Raw genomic sequence first — 16,902 nt, 5'->3', positions numbered from 1 at the left:
GTGTAACTCCACACAGACTAGGCCTAACATGCGCAGCATAACTCCACACAGACTAGGCCTAACTCCACACAGACTAGGCCTAACATGAGCAGAGTAATTCCACACAGGCTAGGCCTAACATGAGCTGTGTAACCCCACACAGACTAGGCCTAACCCCACACAGACTAGGCCTAACTCCACACAGACTAGGCCTAACATGAGCAGAGTAATTCCACACAGGCTAGGCCTAACATGAGCTTTAAAACTACACAGGCTAGGCCTAACATGAGCTTTAAAACTACACAGACTAGGCCTAACATGAGCTTTAAAACTACACAGACTAGGCCTAACATGAGCTTTAAAACTACACAGACTAGGCCTAACATGAGCTTTAAAACTACACAGACTAGGCCTAACATAAGCAGTGTTAACTCCACACAGGCTAGGCCTAACATGAGCTTTAAAACTACACAGACTAGGCCTAACATGAGCTGCGTAACTCCACACGGAGATCCATGTTAGAAGTGGACAAAACTGTTGCCTATTATCTGCCACTAAAAGCAAGATGAGACTTTAACTTAGTTGTGTTGATGTGCGGAAGCGCTGGTTCTTCTCTGTGAAGTTTTAGCGTGGAGAGCAAAGACTTGTGGAGTTCCTTAGATGGACTTGCACACTACAGAGTATCCCCTCTGTTTTCAATGTTATTGTCCATCTTTATGGTTAACACGCAAGTCTCTCAACTAAATACTGTGTGCAGACCGTTTATTTTTTTGTTGTCAGTTTGTGACTGGGTTAAATTGTCTGTCTGCTGCTTGGCACATTTGTACCAGAGCTGCCGTCATCTCAGCCCATTATTTGAGGGCCAGCGCTCTTTGCGCAGTGGTCGACCAGTCTTATCCAGGATTAGTGCATTATCCACTTATTTGAGCTGGCTGGTTCAGGCCACCCTTGATAATTGTCCATAAAAACCTGACTGCTTCGTGTTTACTGTCCAGCAGGCCTTGACACACACACGCACAAGTAGGACTCGGTTCTGTTCTCTCAGTTGGAGACTCAGAACGGATACTTTTTTTCCACGGCAGGATGTGAGCAGCCATCTGTTCCCCATGCTGTAGGACACACAGCTCCCTCAGGCAGTGACTTTGGTGATTTTTTTTCACATGGTGACAAAACTGTAAATTGGGTAAAATAACAGTCGTTACAGAGTTCTTGAGAGGTTTTCTAGAGAGAGGTGACTTTTGATGTTTTTTGCATTTCAACATCAGGTTCAGAGTGCTCACTGCCTGGTATCTTCACTCCAAAGAGGACGAAAGTAGAGCAAAGGTTTCATTTTTCCCCAGCTATTCTCCAAATTGTCCTGCCTGCGGCAGAGAAGCATGTAGCAGCTGCCTGAACCTACTCTTAAGCGAGTGACTAACTCATCCGTTTTACAACAGCTTTGGAGCCCATTCTACATGCTTATTATCCCATTAACACAGACGCTGCCTGCTAAGTTTGATACAAAAACAACCAAAGGCTACATAATTGTTAAGTAGGAAACAGCAAATTGAAATGAAAACTTTGCTCAATAAAAACCTTCATACATGTAATACAAGGCCATAAAGTGTTTTACTGTCTTTCTCTAGAGGAGGAGGAGGCGGGGAAACGGTTTCTTCTTCTTTTGTTCAGAGTGATGTGGACTTGACAGGTATYACGTGAGGAGAAAGGGATAATGTGAGACCCTGGGAGAGAAAAACCTGTAGCTATCTGTTTTGGTGAAACCTTGACCGTTGGACAATACGCTTCATTTAATATGGCTCCATTTTGTAAAGCTAATTGAAAATAATGTGCTTCGTTTAGGAATGTCTGTCCTGCTAAGTGTGGAGATGAGGATTTGAACTGTGCCTCTSCACTTCTATCTGATGAAACTACAGGTGGGGTAAGAGAAGAAATAACAATGCCACTTTTCAGATTACAACATTTTTATATTCCTCTAGTGCTTTAGATTACATATACATGATATCATGTTTTGTGTTTGTACATTAGTAACATTTCATCAGCATTCATATAGAAACATTTCTAAAAATAACATTGCCTGAATTTCAACAACAACATTCATGTTGCACATCGGAAAACACAGGTAGAAAAATAGTTTAATTGAAGGATGAAATGTAGTTGGATTACAGTTATATACACACACACACACACATCCTTTGCACTCAACAAACAGGGAAATGTGAGATCTCCCTCATTATACCATCACATTGTTATGATAGGTGTCCTGTCAGTGTGCATGGGGAATTTTAATGACAACACTGCTTCTTCCATAGCTGTCATCATATAAACATAGAATGGCACCCGCATCAGGTGAGGGAGTCCAACTGGGCTTGAACTGTCTCTAGCTGCAAGGAGACAGAGAATGTTTGACAATTAGGAGAAAGGCAACATGCCTGCGGGTGTTAAGGAGTCAGTGATGTGGAAAGCAGAACCAACGTACAGCACTGACCTGGTTATAGAAGTGAAGTAACTCCTGGTGGCTGAACTCCACAAACACTTTCTCCACCGCACTCTGGAAGAGAAGAAAGATTCACCATGAGTCAACCAACATCACGGCCAACAACACTCCCTCCGCTCTCTATAAAAAAAAAACACTCCTGTCAATTATTTGTGCACTTCTGTCCATTGAAAGTAAGTACACATACCGTCCAGTAAGTCATTTCCATCACTGCATGTACACTGAACAAAAAATATAAAACGCAACATGCAACAATTTGAAACATTTTACAGAGTTGAAGTTCATATCAGTCAATTTTCTATTGTACACTTCAATCCAGAGCATCCTACATATGCTCTATTGGTGACAAATCTGGAGAGTATGCAGGCCATGGAAGAACTGGGACATTATAATCTTCCAAGAATTGTGTACAGATCCTTGCGACACGGGGCCGTGCGTTATCATCTGAAACATGGGGTGAGGCCGGCGGATAAACGGCACGACAATGGGCCTCAGGATCTCGTCACGGTATCTGTACATTCAAATTGCCATTGTGTTCGTTGTCCGTAGCTTATGCCTACCCATACCATAACCCTACCGCCACCATGGGGCACTCTGTTCACAACGATGACAACAACAAACCGCTCACCCACCGCCATACACGTGGTCTGCGGTTGTGAGGCTGGTTGGAAGAACTGCCAAATTCTCTAAAACAACATTACCCCCAGCACAAGGTGCATCTGCGTAATTATCATGCTGTTTAATCAGCTTCTTGATATGCCACACCTGTCAAGTGGATGGATTTTCTTAGCAAAGGAGAAATGCTCACTAACAGGAATGTAAACTTTGCACACAAAATTTGAGAGAAATAAGCTTTTTGTGCGTATGGAACATTTCTGGGATCTTTATTTCAGCTCATGAAACATGGGACCAACACTTTACATGTTGCAACTATAAAATAGGAAATATATTGTGAAAGAATAACAAATAATAAGATACCAAGGAAGTTAATCAAACCAAGACGTTGCTGTGAGAGTTATCCCAGTGTTGGGTTGTACACACACAAGTAGTCGGAGCTGTGGGGCTGAAGACACAATGGGGGGATGGAATGTGTCAGAGCACATTAATGAAACAGATATTAATTAGACCCAACATTATCATCCATAATTAAGAGAAGGGGAAATGTTGTCTCTCGCCAAAGCCCACTTGGTATGTGCGAACATGAAAATGTAGGGCACACACACAGACCCACCCACACTTGAATTGAGATTTGACAAGGTAACAGATTTTGTGGAACCATATTTGCACATTATAAATATGTGACACAAGTCAAATATTAGATTGTGGCAAATTAATTGTTGGAATGAACCGGAAAGGAACATCTACAAAAATCCCAAAAGATGACAAAATGCCAAAGCTTTAGAATTGCCCATTCAATTTTCACTCCTTAATACTTAGATGTGTTGGTTTCCAGAGACCTCAGGATGATACATAGAGCTGGTTGAACTCTTTAAAACAGCCAACAACAAACCTCCTGTGATGGGGAGGTGAACCAGAGGACAGACCTAAAGGGTGAGGGATGTGATCTTCTCCACTTCAGGGGATCCTAAACATCAATGTGTCTGTCTGTCTGTCTGTCTGCCTGAGTCACAGAGGGGTTGGCTGTGTTTGGAGGTGTCAGTGTACATGTCATTGGTGGTGATGGGGAGGGAGGCACGGTTTAAACCCAGCCCAGTGTTTCAGCACCAAGGCCTGAGTAGGATTTGACAGATCTGGGCTAACACTAATGGGTATACATCAAGATCACATTAAATATCGAGGTAGCTAGGACAAGAGGATCAGGAGATACACCACTGCGCTGCATCTCTCTGTTTGCATGGGCTTCCTGTACATTAACAAATGCTGGTTAGAGAATGACAATTAAATGATGTATTGGTGAAGAAACAACCCGTTTTGGGAACAAGGTATGGATGAGAAACAACCCGTTTTGGGAACAAGGTATGGAAGAGAAACAACCCGTTTTGGGAACAAGGTATGGAAGAGAAACAACCCGTTTTGGGTACCCTCTCACAGGTACAAGGTATGGAAGAGAAACAACCCGTTTTGGGGAACAAGGTATGGAAGAGAAACAACCCGTTTGGGAACAAGGTATGGAAGAGGAAACAACCCGTTTTGGGTACCCTCTCACAGGGTACAAGGTATGGAAGAGAAACAACCCGTTTTGGGTACCCTCTCACAGGGTACAAGGTATGGAAGAGAAACAACCCGTTTTGGGTACAAGGTATGGAAGATGACAGTTTGAAGTGCTGCCATAGAGGTTTATCTATGATTTGTAAATTAATCATTATGATTTCATGTTATAGTGTCAACTTATTCGATGATATTCAAGCAGCAGGTAGTGTTATTTTATGATACGCCTAATCTCAGCAGGTGAGGAAAGGTTGACATAAAAATGCACTTTTCATGAATTATTTGTTATTGTGCACTAAAAAATGTCTGATTTGCAACACTTGTCAAAGCTTTATGGAGCAAGTGCTATGGAAAGGAGAATTGCTATTAGTGATAAAAGCACAGAGCTATAATACAAGACCGCTCCTACTTGTGACACATCACCCTAACCATCCAAACCATTAAACACTGGACCTAAATAAAAAAAAACATGTCAGATGGAAAATGTTGATTTAAACGAAGAAAGAGAAAAAAACACAAAGAATAAAAAACATTGTCAGAGAACACTCGGTAGATACCTAGAGAGAGAACGGGAATGTAAAATCCTTACAAACAGCTAAACTGCAATTAAATTGACGTATTGATCATGTCTATTTGTCAATACAATCCCCTATGTACGTACTGTATCCCAAGTGGTGCAGCAGTCTAAGGCACTGCATCTCAGTGCTAGAGGTGTCACTACAGTCCCTGGTTCGAATCCAGGCTGTATCACATCCGGCAGTGATTGGGAGTCCCATAGGACGGCACACAGGTTTGGCCGGGGTAGGCAGTTATTGTAAATAAGAATTTGTTTTTAACTTCTCTAGGGTAGGGGGCAGCATTCGGAATTTTGGATGAAAAGCATGCCCAAATTAAACTGCCTGCTTCTCGGGCCCAGAAGATATGATATGCATATAACTGGTAGATTTGGATAGAAAACACTCTAAAGTTTCCAAAACTGTTAAAATAGTGTCTGTGAGTATAACAGAACTGATTTGGCAGGAAAAATCCAGAGAAAAATCCATTTGGGAAGTAGTTATTTTTTTGGTTTTGTAGTTTTCTATTCAATGCCATTACAGTATCCATTGACTTAGGACTCAAATTGCAGTTCCTATGCCTTCCACTAGATGTCAACAGTCTTTAGAAATTGTTTCAGGCTTGTATTCTGAAAAATTAGGAAGTAAGAGCAGTCTGAATGAGTGGACCCTAAAGCGTCACAGAGCTTTTTCATGCGCGCGACCGAGAGAGTGCCTTTGTTGTTTACCTTTTATATTGACGACGTTATTGTCCGGTTGAAATATTATCGATTATTTAGGCTAAAAACAACCTGAGGATTGAATATAAACATCGTTTGACATGTTTCTATGAACTTTACAGATACAATTTGGATTTTTTTGTCTGCCTGTTTTGACTGTGTTTGAGCCTGTGGATTACTGAAGAAAACGCGCGAACAAAACTGAGGTTTTTGGGTATAAAGAGACTTTATCGAACAAAAGGAACATTTATTGAGTAAATGAATGTCTGCTGAGTGCAACCATATGAAGATCATCAAAGGTAAGGGATTAATTTTATCTCTATTTCTGACTTTTGTAACTCTTCTACTTGGCTGGTTACTGTTTGTAATGATTTGTCTGCTGGGCTATGTTCTCAAATAATCGTAAGGAATGCTTTCGCCGTAAAGCATTTTTAAAATCTGACACCGTGATTGGATTCACAAGAAGTTCATCTTTAAACCTATGTAAAATATGTTTTKTTTTCTGAATTCTTATAATGAKTATTTCTGTATTTGAATTTGGCACCCAGCAGTTTCACTGGCTGTTGAAGAGGTGGGACGCTAACGTCTCACGTACCCAAGAGAGGTTAACTGACTTGCCTAGTTAAATAAAAAACTATGTATGTGCCCTACTGTATACTTTCGGTGAACGGGACTAATTGGGAAACGTACAGATTTCCCTGGAAATCAATATGAACCCCTTAAATAAATGTGCAAGGCATATACACGTTTTGCAGGGTTATGTGGCTTGACAGTTAAATGAGGCCATTTTGAACGCTCTTGCCTTTGCCTTGTGAATTGTTGATGGAAATCTTGACAGAAACAGGAGGCAGAGCTGTTGGGTTTCTGGCATCTCACCCTCAGCTCCCCAAACATTCTTAATTATGAATAAAAAATCCAACTCCTGGGTTAACCGTTGCCATGGACACAGAGCTCTTAAAAAGCCAGCTTGAAGGTGTATGGTGCTGTCTGTTTTGGCACAAAATGTCAGACATCCCTGTGTATTTGCAGAGCTGCTCGGAGGGATATGCTCTTAAAGGGAAATGTCAAAAATATACTACTTCATATTCATCATCTCCAGCACCATGCTGTTTTTGCAACAGCTAATGGGGTTTCTAATAAAATACTAAAAATACACCCCAACATCAACATATGTGAAAACTCAGCGTTTCTATGTTTTGTAGTAAAACAGATAGAGTAAGATGAGGGTTTCCAATGACATCGGTCTGCATTGTGTGATTTTAACCAATTATGAGTAGGCATTGCTTACTATTTGCCTCCTAATTGTCTACTAATTGGTTGAGGATGTCACTTATCTTCCTCAATCTTTTTTTTTTACTACAAAACATAGAAACGTGTCATTTTCACATATGGTGATGTTGGGGTGGTGCTGGAGATGATGAATATGAAATTGTATATATTTTTTTAATTTAAATTCCCTTCAAGTTGAATTTTTCTGTCAATCATTTCTCACAGGTGACAGCAAAATGAATATGTGTGAGGGAGAAAGCTGTAATATTTTGTTACCAACACAAGGGCATGAAAACTGCTCAATTGTCAATGTAATTTGTCTATTAATTGAAGGTGAGAAGAAAATCATTTTTCATGCTTTCTGGAATGCTTATTGAATAGTCTGATGAGTTGGAAAAAGCACACTTGGAGTAGAATTGGTAAAAGCCAAATGTGTTGGACGTTTTGGTCATCATGAAATCTATCAAACTTCTTCACTCACATGTCAACACAACCATTATGTTGCATGACAAATGTAAATGAAAAGTCCCAAATCTGACATTCATTCAGATCCAATATACAAGTCAAACAGTCTTCCCTGTCACATCCCCCTGGAGAGCCTGACGCCTGGGGAAAGGTTTCTGTCTGCCTGCCTGTCGTTGTGTGTCTGTCTGTCTGCCGGTGTGTGTGTCTGCCTGCCTGCCTGCCGGTGTGTGTCTGCCTGCCGGTGTGTGTCTGCCTGCCGGTGTGTGTCTGCCTGCCTGCCTGTCGATGTGTGTGTGTCTGTCTGTCGTTGTGCCTGTGCTTGCCTGTCTGCACCTATCTGTGTCTGTCAGTGTCTGTCTGGAGACAGTGGTCAGCTCAGGGAGAGACTACATCCCCTAAATTCCATCACACCATAAACATGCCAGGAGACAATAGGTAGGATATTTACAACACTACAATTCAATGGGATTTTCAACTGTCATAAAAAGATGGAGGGTTTGTGCAAATTCCTGGCTGTGGCCCCCAGCATGCAGTCAGAGATGTGTTGATTACGCCCACTGAGCTGAGGTGTCCCCAGGCTTGGGGCCAATGTGCCAATCTGCCACTCAGAGCTCTTCTGATTGGAGTCACCAGAGGCCCAGTCTGGATTCTAATGCCTGGTCTTGGTACTGGTACAGGGAGAAGTGATTGACTTTTAGATGTCACAGAGGGACACTGTGGTTTATGACCATTAACTGGAAACCATGGGCTTTGTTTTGATATGTCTTCACAGAACAGAAGCATGACGGGGTGAAGCGTTGCTCCTGCCGAGCCTGTGCAGAGGCTTTCACACCTTTGTTCGTGCTGCTGTAGAAGCCCAGGGGCAGAGAGCTGTTTTTTCTTCTAGCTCTGCCTGCATTTCGAAAGCCCACATATAAACAGGCTACCAGAAGCCCACATATAAACAGGCTACCATAAGTCCACATATAAACAGACTACCAGAAGCCCACATATAAACAGGCTACCAAGGAAGCATCCATCCATTGCAAGATTGGATTGACATTTGTTGAAAGCTAAGTCTAGTCAATCCCCAGATGAATACAAAGATCCAATTAGAGAATAGGAGAGCATACATGCTCGGCCAGCCAGACTTGAGCACTGCAGAAAGATAAACAAAAAAAATGACAGAGGATCAGACAGAGGACACATCAGACGATCCTAATGGCAGCACTCCTGAAAGGATTGGGTTATCAGACTGTTACAAATGGAAACTCGGGCTTTCTGGAGAATAAGGATGTTTAAATAAAGACCCATTCTGATGTCAAAACCTGATGCAAGAGACAAGAGGATTTCTCTAGATTAGAATATACGTTCATGACATAGGATATCAAAGAAAACATTCTCTGTGTCTTTTAACACCAGGTTTGACTGACACACCAAGCTCGTACTCGACGATGAGCATATATTTATGAACTGTACAGACATTTGGGATACAAAGGACGTCCTCGGTGGTCGAATGAAAATAACAATGGCAGTTTTGCCTATTGGTTTGTATACTAATGATGTCAGAGGCAGACTTCCTGTTAGTGCTTGATTACAATAAACCGCATCCTCTGTTGTGACTTCAAAAACAATGAAGCCGTCGCTGTGCTCCAGCCACGACATGCAGCGCACACATCCGACTCCTGACCAACCTAATCTGCATTGCTCAACCACAACACAAAACCCTGAATGCTTTATTGAGAGGTTAATGTTGGTCTGAGGTCGAAGCCTCCGGGGAAATTGTTGGGTCATTTTGTTTAGCAGTTAAAGAAATAGAAGAAGTGTCCCCCCTAGCTGACTGACTGAATATAGCCTAGTCTTACTGAACCCCAGCTGACTGACTGACTGAACCCTAGTCTTACTGAACCCCAGCTGACTGACTGACTGAATATAGCCTAGTCTTACTGAACCCCGGCTGACTGACTGACTGAATATAGCCTAGTCTTACTGAACCCCAGCTGACTGACTGAGACTGTACCCCTAGTCTTACTGAACCCCAGCTGAATGACTGCTACCCTAGTCTTACTGAACACCCAGACCTGACTGTACCCTAGTCTTACTGACCCAGCCCACTGAGTGAACCCTAGTGCTTACTGACCCAGACTGATGACTGTACCCTAGTCTTACTCGGACTACAGCTGCACTGACCCGACTGTACCCACTAGTCTCTTACTAACCCCAGCTTGGCGACTGAGTGTAACACCATAAGTACTTACTGAACCTCCATGACTGACCTGCACTGTACCCTAGTCTTACTGACCCTTAGCTGACTGACCTGATGTACCCTAGTCTTACTGAACCCCAGCTGACTGACTGTACCCTAGTCTTACTGGACCCTTAGCTGATGACCGACTGTACCCTAGTCTACTGAACCGCCAGCTGACTGACGACTGTAACCCATAGTCTACTAACCCCAGCTGACTGACTGTACCTAGTCTTACTGAACCCAGCTGACTGAACTCTGTACCCTAGTCTTACTGAACCCCAGCTGACTGACTGACTTACCCTAGTCTTACTGAACCAACCAGCTGACTGACCTTACCCTAGTCTTACTGACACCAGCGGACTGACTGAGCTGTACCCTAGTCTTACTGACCCCAGCTGCTGATGACTGTACCCTAGTCTTACTGAACCCCAGCTGAGCTGACCTGACTACCCTAAGTCTTACTGAACACCCAGCTGACTGACTGACTGTACCCTAGGCTTTACTGAAACCCACGCTGCACTGACTGACATAGATACCCTAGTCTTACTGTTTAACCCCAGCCTGACTGACATGTACCTCGTACTTACTGAACCCAGCTGACTGAACTGTACCTAGTCTTACTGACCTGAGACTGACCTAACCTGATACCCCTAGTCAATTACTGAACCCAGACTGACTGAAATGAACCCTAGTCTCTCACTGACCCCAGCTGACTGACTGGCCTAGCTGATGACCGACTAGTCTCTAGTCTTCGAACCCAGCTGAGACTGACCTGTGACCTAGTTATAACCAGCGACTGACGTAACACAGTCTTACTGAACACCCAATGCGACTGACTGACTGTACCCTAGTCTTACTGCAAGCCCACAGCTGGCTGACTGTACCCTAGTCTTACTGAACCCCAGCTGACTGACTGTACCCTAGTCTTACTGAACCCCAGCTGACTGACTGACTGTACCCTAGTCTTACTGGACCTTAGCTGACTGACTGACTGTACCCTAGTCTTACTGGACCTTAGCTGACTGACTGTACCCTAGTCTTACTGGACCTTAGCTGACTGACTGTACCCTAGTCTTACTGAACCCCAGCTGACTGACCGTGCTGTACCAGAACCGAGCTAGTCTTACTGAACCCCAGCTGACTGACTGACCCTGTACCCTAGTCTTACTGAACCCCAGCTGACTGACTGACTGTACCCCTTAGTCAGTACTGAAACCCCAGCGACTGACTGTACCCTAGTCTACTGAACCCCAGCTGACTGACTGACCCTAGTCTTACTGAACCCAGCTGACTGACTGACTGTACCCTAGTCTTACTGAACCCCAGCTGACTAGACTGTACCCAGTCTTACTGAACCCCAGCCTGACTGACTGTACCCTAGTCTTACTGAACCCCAGCTGACCTGACCTGACCCTCGTACCTCAGTCTTACCTGAACCCCAGCTGACTGACTGACTGTACCCTAGTCCTTACTGAACCCCAGCTGACTGACTGACTGACTACCTAGTCTTACTGAACCAGCCTGACTGACTGTACCCCTAGTCTTACTGAACCCCAGCTGACTGACTGTACCCTAGTCTTACTGAAACCCCAGCTGACTGAACTGTACCCTAGTCTTACTGAACCCCAGCCTGACTGACCTGTACCCTAGTCTTACTGAACCCCAGCTGACTGACTGACTGTACCCTAGTCTTACTGAACCCCAGCTGACTGACTGACTGTACCCTAGTCTTACTGAACCCCAGCTGACTGACTGACCACTAGTCTTCACTGAACCCGACTGACTGACTGACCTGTACCCTAAAGTAACTATACTGAATGATCCCCAGCTCGACCTCTGACTGTACCCTAGTCTTACTGAACCCCAGCTGACTGACTGTACCCTAGTCTTACTGAACCCCAGCTGACTGACTGTACCCTAGTCTTACTGGACCTTAGCTGACTGACTGTAGCCTAGTCTATCTGGGGCGGAGGGGATTTTCACACGCCTCTCCCACTGCCGTTCAGTACAGTACACAGCCTGGCGCAATAAAAGAGCACAAAGGCTGGGATTGTCCCTGGCCGCAGCCTAGCCAAAGAGCTGTAATGACAGGCTTTGCCACACAGAGGCCTCTTTCAGAGCAGGCCTCATCTCTGGGCACCAGCTTGGCCTTGCCTTCCCTCCCGGTGCCCCCACCCCCTCCCAACATGGGAATGAGGTCTCCTCCTCTCCAGTTCCCTTGACCTCTGCACAACAGGAATACTCCAGGGGCAATGCAGGTACAACATTGTTGTGACACTCCCTGTTAATCAGTTAGCCGGCTCTTCTGTTAACTCGTGCACTGGTTCTTTTTTGGAGAATGGCCTTGACAAGTCATGTTGAACCAATCCAACCAAGACGTTTACAAAAGGATGAAACCCAACGCAAGCAGATTACCAGACTTCAACTCAAACAAACCACCAGATCCTACATCTCTCTCATCCTCTTAGATCCAAAAGGGGGAGGTTGACGTATCTCCTCGGGTTTAAACTAAAACACATCTAAACATTCATTCTCATCAGGCAGTAAGCTTTGCGGTGCCTCTGATGCATCTTAACTTCCATTACCAATTTTCTCTCTGGGAGCTGCTGTGGCTGGGTGCTGTTGCTCTCTGTCTGAGCTCATTTCGAAAGGCTGACTTTGGTAACTGCTCTACCACATGAGAAATCAACTGGCCCTTGTAACGACCGAGAGCAGCTCTTTATTTTGTCTGGAAACAAGCGTCAGTGTTTTCCTTAAAGCAACGCGGGGAGCTTCCAGTGTTTCAAAGCTGGCAGTGTTTGAGGAGACAGCGCAGATGTCAGAGGAAAGAGTGAGGCCCTCCTCCTGTTTACTCAGAGTGACACAGGCTGTAATAACACTCAACACTTTGATTCAAAGCTGCGGACGGAGAAGCCTAGCTGCGGACAGAGAGGCCTAGCCGCGGACAGAGAGGCCTAGCCGCGGACAGAGAGGCCTAGCCGCGGACAGAGAGGCCTAGCCGCGGACAGAGAGGCCTAGCCGCGGACACAGAGGCCTAGCCGCGGACACAGAGGCCTAGCCGCGGACASAGAGGCCTAGCCGCGGACACAGAGGCCTAGCCGCGGACAGAGAGGCCTAGCCAACGATGAACATTTCATATTTGGTATAGAAGCTGGCATAGATACATGCAAATGAATCAAGTTGTATTTTATTTGATAAAAGTATTGGGATAAGGCTCCATACAGCACATATATATAGTTTTAATCTGGTTAAAGTATTTCCCTAAATATAACCATAGATGAGAATTATCTTCACTAGACATTATGCACGGCAGGCTTTGACATGCTCATTCGGTGGAAAATATGAATCCAAATTGATCAAATAAAATTTGATTTGATTTGATTCCTTTTTCAGCCAAGTACATCAACATACATGTTCCATTGCACTAGGCATAGAATAGGACATAGAACAGTGCCCACGTACAATCTTGATTTGTTTCAGAACAACAAGTCGAAGWACATGGATCGGGCTTCTTCTCTAGTCCAGCAGCTTAATAGTTTATCCACCATGGCCCATTTACCACCATCTGTTACTTTGTCTGAAACATGGACCTCACTTGTGAAGTCTCCCCATGCAAGTCATTAGTGTGTTTGTTTATGTTCTGCTTGTGGCCTCAAAGGACAACATACCTTGTTAGGAAAGCTTTAAAAGTGGAAATAAGGCTACATTTCTGCTGTCCCACGACGCAAGTTATTTCCATAATGTAGCACTCACGGAGGGCACATCGGCCTCATTAAGACACTCGCTAAGGACCAGATTAGCACTGCATTAGCATACAGGAGGGTCCTACAATATAATTACTTTACACTTCACAGTAAAGTGCAGAGACGGAGATAGTTTTGAAAAAATATACTCATTTTCGGCTCATATTAAAAATATATATTTAAAAAAATAATATTATATATATATATATATATATATATATATATATATATATACATACATACATACACACACACAAAGTTATGTACTCGACATAATGGCACCCTGAAGCTTTGTTATGAAGCGAAATGTCGGACAGTCCTTCGTTAGCCAAGTCAAAAGCCAAGTCAGGAGCTCTGTCCTGGATATTGTTTTAATGACGCATACTACTGCAGACAGGAAAGATAAACTTCCCCCGTTCTAATTAGTGAGAAGTGAAGGGAAACTGACTTCCAGCAGGGGGAACGGTAAAACAATGTGTCTACAGAGAGCACCACAAGGCCAGGCACCTCCAGCAGTCTCCATACTAGTCATGTGTTGCTCAGAGCTCATGTCCCTCTGCTCTACATTGAAAACCATCTCCAACGTGAGCTCCCAGGGACAAGAGATTATTTGTTTTTTAGGTTGGCCAATTCATTAAAAGCCAGTCCATGTCCAATGCCCATACCAGCCAGTTCCCACTAGTTTAGTTACTTACTATCAAATCGGATCTCAAAGTAAGTCTTTGAGATCATTTCTTTATGGCTGATTTGGTTGAAGTTGAATCACGTTAGGTTTGAATGGTTCTACACTGAACAAAATATAAAACATGTAAAGTGTGGGTCCCATGTTTCATGAGCTGAAATAAAATATCCCTAAAAATGTTCCATACACACACAAAAAGCTTATTTCTCTCAGGTTCTGTGCACAAATTTGTTTACATCCCTGTTAGTGAGCATTTCTCCCTCGCCAAGATAATTCATCCACCTGACAGGTGTGGCATATCAAGAAGCTGATTAAACAGCATGATCATTACACAATGACACAGATGTCTCAAGTTGAGGCAGGGTGCAATTGCCATGACTGCAGGAATGTCACCAGAGCTGATGCCAGAGAATTGAATGTTCATTTCTCTACCATAACGTCGTTTTAGAGAATTTGGYAGTACATCCAACCGGCCTCACAACCGCAGACCATGTGTATGACGTTGTGTGGGCGAGCAGTTTGCTGATGTCAACACTGTGAACAGAGTGCCCCATGGCTTCGGTGGGGTTATGGTATGGGCAGACATAAGCTACGGACAAAGAAACACAATAGCATTTAATCCATGGCAATTTGAACGCACAGCGATACTGTGACAATCCTGATGCTCTGGATCGACATGTATGACAGCGTGTTCCAGTTCYCGCCAATATCCAGCAATTTCRCACAGCCATTGAAGAGGAGTGGGACAACATTCCATAGGCCACAATCAACATCTTGATCAACTCTATGCGAAGGAGATGTGTCGCTAATTAGGGATCCCAATAAATCAAATCACGCTGCATGAGGCAAATGGTGGTCACTACAAATACTGACTGGTTCTCTGATCAACGCCCCTACTTTTTTCTTCTTTTTTTTTTAAAGGTATCTGTGACGAACAGATGCATATCTGTATTCCCAGTCATGTGAAATCCCTAGATTATTGCCTAATGAATTAATTTMAATTGACGGATTTCCTTATATACTGTAATTCAGTAAAATCTTTGAAATTGTTGCACGTTGCGTTTATATTTTTGTTCAGTGTATTATTAGGCACTTCATAGAAATGCATTGTGTCACTGTTTTCTGTTGGAATTCATTCTCAAAACATAATTGTTCCTCTGCCATACAACATGTAATGATTAATACAATTATGAACAGATATAAAAAAAACTAGCCTCATTTTGAATTGAATAAAAAAAATATTATCAGGAAATTTGGGCATAAAAACAACTGGAGCGTTATAGTTTCATACACCAAGGGCAAAATTCTAAGATATAATACTGGCAGAAAGTACACACAAATTTACTTTCAGCAATGTTTCAAAACCCCTCTGGTCACCTTTGAACCAGCCCTTCTTTCATACTCAAGTTGTGACAAAGAGAGAGACAAAGACGTGACAGTGGAGACCTGTGTTCTTGCCAAGATGACAGAATTGCTTGAGTTGTTTTTCTACCCCATTTCTCCATCTCAGGTCAGGCACAGGCACAGTCACATCAGACTTCTGTCATGCAAACTCTGTAAATATCTMAAATGTTGAGGTCCGATAGTTTCTCCCCAAAACAAAATTATTTCAGGGCGAGAATGTTATTTCAAATTGAAATTCACAGTGCTAACTATATTAAATGGGAAACATTAACTAAGGGTTTCTGAGTCTTTTATATAGTTGGACTAAAATACATAAATTACACAGCAGACTGACAGATTGGCATCTGACCATAAACAGAGTTGTGTTGGCTAGTTTTTCACAAGAGTTAACTTCAGTTTCTGAGCTGTAGGGATAAAGAAGCCCCAGTAGGTGCGGGTGGAATTGTCTCCTTCGGAACGCTTTTACCAGCACAGCTCTGACTAAAAGGATTCTGGGGTTTTTGACGTAATGGTGAGGAAACTGCATGGTTGAATTAATTGCCAAAGGCAGAGGGCTTTTTTCTCCCCTTCGCATCTTACTGCCTCATTCTACTCTACACCAATGTGCCTTTTTAGGGGCTGCAGAGCTGGCTTATCAACGACTGCCAGGTCCCTGCAATGCTGAGTGGAAGCCACTGTCAAAACCATCCTGTATCATTCCTTCACCAGCACAATAAAGCCGACACACATTCTGATTACAGGTTTATCACGCCCAACATAAAGTCTGCCGTCTACTGGAGGCCATTTCTACAGAATCCCAACAGACACTGTGCTTAATTGGTACACTATAAAAAGGGTATATGAAAGCAGTCTAAGAAGAAACGACCCAAGAAATAGTCACATCTCAATCTAGACAGGAGGCTAAATTAAATGAGATTTTAAACATCCTGGTCGTTATCATTCAGATAAATGATTAATATAGAGGCAATTATTGGGAGAGAGAGTACATTTATGAAGGTTAATGATGTGATATGGCAGACCTGTGTCCAATATGCATCGCAAAATGTTTGAAACATTAGCTAATCATATATAATACCGCATATTGAATAATTTGAATAACACTAGATCGCAGGGTTAAAAAAATGTATCTTACATGTATAAAAAAAAAAAAAACTCATTTTTACTAGCTCAGTCACAGCCTCTCATCTATTTTCAATT

General features: G+C 43.2%; 1 protein-coding gene across 2 annotated transcripts in view; it reads right to left on the bottom strand.

Moving 5' to 3' along the window:
• Positions 1-1,922: 1,922 nt before the first annotated feature.
• Positions 1,923-16,902, bottom strand: part of commd10 (COMM domain containing 10) — a 44,308-nt gene continuing 29,328 nt past the window's right edge. Inside the window, exons 6-7 of one of the 2 annotated variants that reach the window (XM_024003027.2) lie at positions 2,456-2,527; positions 1,923-2,360 (exon numbers count right to left, since the gene is read on the bottom strand). In XM_024003027.2, coding sequence (XP_023858795.1) covers positions 2,322-2,360; positions 2,456-2,527 — 111 coding nt within the window. In that variant the 3' untranslated portion in view covers positions 1,923-2,321. The remainder of the gene's footprint in view (positions 2,361-2,455; positions 2,528-16,902) is intronic. The other variant, XM_024003028.2, reaches the window with a different exon arrangement.

The sequence above is a fragment of the Salvelinus sp. IW2-2015 genome, linkage group LG15 (genome assembly GCF_002910315.2).
Source record: "Salvelinus sp. IW2-2015 linkage group LG15, ASM291031v2, whole genome shotgun sequence".
NCBI lineage: Eukaryota > Metazoa > Chordata > Actinopteri > Salmoniformes > Salmonidae > Salvelinus > Salvelinus sp. IW2-2015.
The sequence above is the reverse complement of the archived record's forward strand: the minus strand, read 5'-3'. Positions and strand labels throughout refer to the sequence as shown.